General features: G+C 52.0%; 1 protein-coding gene across 1 annotated transcript in view; it reads right to left on the bottom strand.

Annotated features, from left to right (window-relative positions):
• Positions 1-4135, bottom strand: part of LOC104277913 (kinase suppressor of Ras 2-like) — a gene marked incomplete at its 5' end in the record, with an annotated part of 42421 nt that overhangs the window by 2887 nt on the left and 35399 nt on the right. Inside the window, 3 exon segments of the mRNA XM_009874720.1 lie at positions 62-146; positions 149-183; positions 3932-4065. Of these exon segments, the coding sequence (XP_009873022.1) occupies positions 62-146; positions 149-183; positions 3932-4065 (254 nt within the window).

Genomic DNA, 4135 nt, shown 5'->3' with positions numbered 1-4135 from the left:
CTGTTCAGAGCAGATGACGCATGACACAACTGCGCCAGTTCTCTGCAGCCTGCCCACTCACCCCAGCGCAAAGACATCCGAGTGCTTGGAGAAGGGCAGCTTGTCCTCCTCGGTGTCCGGCGAGAGCTGGCGGATGATCTCAGGGGTAACCAGCCATTCTGGATCCGCAGCTTGTTCTCCCGCCTGCCGAAACACGGAGCCGAAGCCGTGGGGGGACATCACCACCGAGCAGTCCCCCCTAGCCCTCCCACCCTCTTCCCAGGGCATTTAAGCTTGGTTTTCCCTACGGCATCCTTGCAAAGCCGGGTTTTAATCCTGCTCTGAGAAACGCCAGCGCGGCAGCTTAACACACGCCATGATTTGGGCAGAGGATGGTGGTGAGGGGCATCTTTGGCTCTGTGGGGCTGAAGATGGGGATACAGGGTCTGCAGGGCCCCTTGCTGTGACCGTTGCACCAAAACACCTTTAAAAAGCGAGGAGCAAAGTGTTACCTGGGGTAAATCCCGCCAGCACAGACACTTGAGCTGTGGTTCGAGCAGGAGGTTGGACTGGAGACCTCTAAGGGTCTCTTCTGACCAAACCTACCCTATAACAACAGCCTGGGAATCATTGTTTTCAGGTATTTGGCTCCCAAATGTCCCTCTAGCCCATCTTCGTGTTCAAGCTTCCCATCCCACCGCCCACGTGAGCAGCCTGGCTTCGTTATAATCACCTCAGCCGCCTTTTCCTCTACCTCCTCAAGGTCCCCATGCTCAGTACAAATACATTAGGTTCCTTTGGCCAACAGCTGAGGATGTGGTAGTGGTAACACGTAAAAGCAGTTTGATCACGTGTCCAAGCCCAAATTCAACAGCAGTTTTGCAGGAGGTAACAAAAACCATCCCATGGCACATCGAGCTAGAGAACGAAGAACCCACTGGCTTGCATCAAGGAGTTTCTCCTTATCCTGAACTTGGAGGACAAAATCTCAGAGCCCAGGTCCCATGGGACACCACCTCCTGGATGCAAAACCCTCCCCCTCCCTGGCATCATCCCCAGTTCTGAAGACCAGAGAACGTCCAAGAATGCAACTACAGGTTTACGGGCTTCCAGCAATGAGGGCTGAGCTTTAATGCAGTCCCAAATTGGTTCAATTACAGTAATTTGAGGTTTCATGACAAAAGTTTGCCTGACCTCAGACCTGACACCCCCACTAGCAGAAAGCAGCGCAACCAGCTGAGTGTCTTCCAAACCTGCCGAAGGACAAGCCAGCCCCAAGGCAAAAGCAAGAGCAGAAGAGCTCTTTGAGCTTCTGAAGACCCACCTCGCGCTCCTCCTGACTAAAGAGCAGCCCTACCAAGCCCAACAATGTTTAAATAAAGGAGGAATAAATCCTATTTCACCAGGATAAGACAGAGGATTACAAAGCCTCTGCGGAAGGTATTTTACTTGCGACAGCCAGCTCGTTTTGCAGCAGCGCAAGCATGTCAGGGCACAGCCAGACGCTGCAAACTCCTTTTGCCGGGCTCTTTCGTGAACTGAAAGCCGCTTCAAAATTCATGGTGACCAACGCGTACAGACTCCCAAAGCCTTCTCTCAGCTCTCCACCAGCAGAAGACCACCAGCAGTCCAGGGCAACCACACCAAAAGCTCCTCAGGCCAGGAATTTCCCCATCTCCTCCATTTTTCCTAGCAAAACACTGCTCATTTCTGCCCAGCCTTACACTTCTGACCATCCTTCCTCTCCTCAATCCTGAACAGAGATGATCATGCACCTCAATCTTGAACAGAGATGGCCACCCCATTGCATATCCTATTTCCCAATGTTTCCAGAAAATTTCTGCCCTTCACAGCAAAAGCCCGTGGAAAAAAAATTGTCCATTTTCACCCAAATCCTTTGACCACTGCAGGAAAGAGTTGCAACCTCACCCAGACAGGACCTAACACCCCAAACCTCCTTGCCCAGCTGCTAAACCAGAGCCAAAACCCACTTCTCCAGGGCGAGCAGGAGCACTGTTGGGTTTCTTGGTCTTCCTGAGCTTTTTGGCTAAGTTTGTGCTAAAACCAGATGATATTTACAGAAGTGGAACGGAAAGGCTGGCTGCCCGGCTTGCTGCGAGAGGCGTGAGATGGAGACAGTTGCCTGTTGCCTTTTTCCTCTAATCCTTTGACCCAGGCAAAAAAATAACTGGTTCCCAAGGTGCTTTATACCCTGAGCATCTTCACTGTAAAGCGATGACCGGCCACGATGACCTCGCCAGCGCCAAACCCCGTCACGTGGTGTGATGAGACCGACGCGGCAGGTACTACGCAGCCGGAGGAAATCTGCCCTGTGTTGATAACGCCACGCTTGTACCCCCCCTGCTCTGAACACAAAGGGTTGAGTGAAAAAACACTCTCCCACCAGGAAAAGTCAAACAAAAAAGCAAAATATAAACTTTGGGGTTTTTTTCCCCTCTTCTGTTTCCTTTCCACGGCGACTGATATTGGCCTTGCCATTCCTACAGCCGGAAAACCTCCCACAACATTGGGAAATAACAAAAAAAAAACCAAACCCAAAATTAAACAACCAATATTTAATAAGGAACATTTACCAAACAGGCTTGATTCCAAACCCAAAGAGAGAAAAAAAAGTCACATCGCTGTAAATGTTGCGAGGTTGGCTCTTGTTTTCTCTGGATCTCGTTCCATGCCCTGGCTCAGCGCAGACGCCATGGCCAGATGTCTGCAGCACCCAAAAGGTCACCGGAGCGGCCAGGGGACAATGACAAGATGGCACAGCTAAACCCGAGCTGCGCCATTCAGGTTGGAAAACACCCTCAAGATCATCGAGTCCAACTGTTAACCCAGCACTGCCAGGTCCATCACTAACCCACGTCCCTGAGCACCACAGTCCCACGGCTTTTAAATCCCTCCAGGGCTGGGCAGCCTGTGCCAGGGCTTGACAACACTTTTGGTGAAGAAATTTTTCCTAATATCCAATCTAAACCTCCTCTGGAGGAACTTGAGGCCACTTTCCCTCATCCTATCACTTATTACTTCGGAGAAGAGACTGACCCCACCTCCTTTCATCTGGTTGCAGAGAGTGATGAGTTCTCTCCTGAGTCTCCCCCAGGCTGAACAACTCCTGGAGAACAAGATCCTTCACTAGCCCTGTTGCCCTTCTCTGGACACACTGCAGCCCCTCGATGTCTTTCTTGCAGAGAGGGGCCCAAACTGAACACAGGATTTGAGGTACGAGCCCACCAGTGACCAGTACAGGGGGACAATCCTTCCCTGGACCTGCTGGCCGCACTATTATGCTCCTTCCTATTGATCCAAAGCAGCTTTGCCATCCCGACGTTGGGTTTAAAAACCAAACCAAACTAAAAGAAGCCACAGCTGTTGCACCCAAGTTGCCGAGCAGTTTGCTTGCACAGCCCAGCGCTGAGCCCAAGACACAACTCATTGCAGGAACCTCAGCCCTGCTCTCACCATCCCGCTGGGGCTTTCATAGAATGTCCTAGGCTGGAAGGGACCTTAGAGATCATTTAATCCAGCCTCTCTGCTGCCAGGGACGCCGCCTCTCGACTAGATCAGGCAACACATGGGGACCGAACAGGAATCGAACCCACGACCTTGGCGTTGTTAGCGCCCCACAAACCCAATGCTAGTGTTGAGCACAGAGCTGCCTTTCGAGGGCCCACTGCTTGTGGGGCAAAGGGGTTCCTGCAGGACCTACAAACCTTGTTCTTTTTCCCAGAGCAACCTCCTCAAAAGCAAAATCCTGGGAGGTGAGGTGGGGAAAGCCCCAGGACACTCAAAGGCACCCTGTCCTCGTGTCTATTGAGGCTGCAGAGCCAGAAAAGCGCTTGCAGAGGAGGGTTTTGAGCTCCCTTTCCTTGTTCCCAGCTCAGAGGAGAGCTCTAGGACATGGGGAGGAAGGTGGTATGTCCACCACGCCATCTCCTACCTGCCTGCTTGGAGAACTCCCGAGATGCTGAAGAGGCCGAAGTCCGTGATCACCACCTTCCCATTGTCGTAGAAGACGTTTTTTGACTTGAGGTCCTTGTGAAGGATCCCCTTGGCGTGCAGGTAGCCCATCCCCTAGGATGGAAGAGAGAGAAAAACACCCTCAAATCGCGAAAGCAGCACGAACAGGTCGGTCAAAGGCAGA

This window comes from Apaloderma vittatum, unplaced genomic scaffold (genome assembly GCF_000703405.1).
Source record: "Apaloderma vittatum isolate BGI_N311 unplaced genomic scaffold, ASM70340v1 scaffold16260, whole genome shotgun sequence".
Classification (NCBI taxonomy): domain Eukaryota; kingdom Metazoa; phylum Chordata; class Aves; order Trogoniformes; family Trogonidae; genus Apaloderma; species Apaloderma vittatum.
The sequence above is the reverse complement of the archived record's forward strand: the minus strand, read 5'-3'. Positions and strand labels throughout refer to the sequence as shown.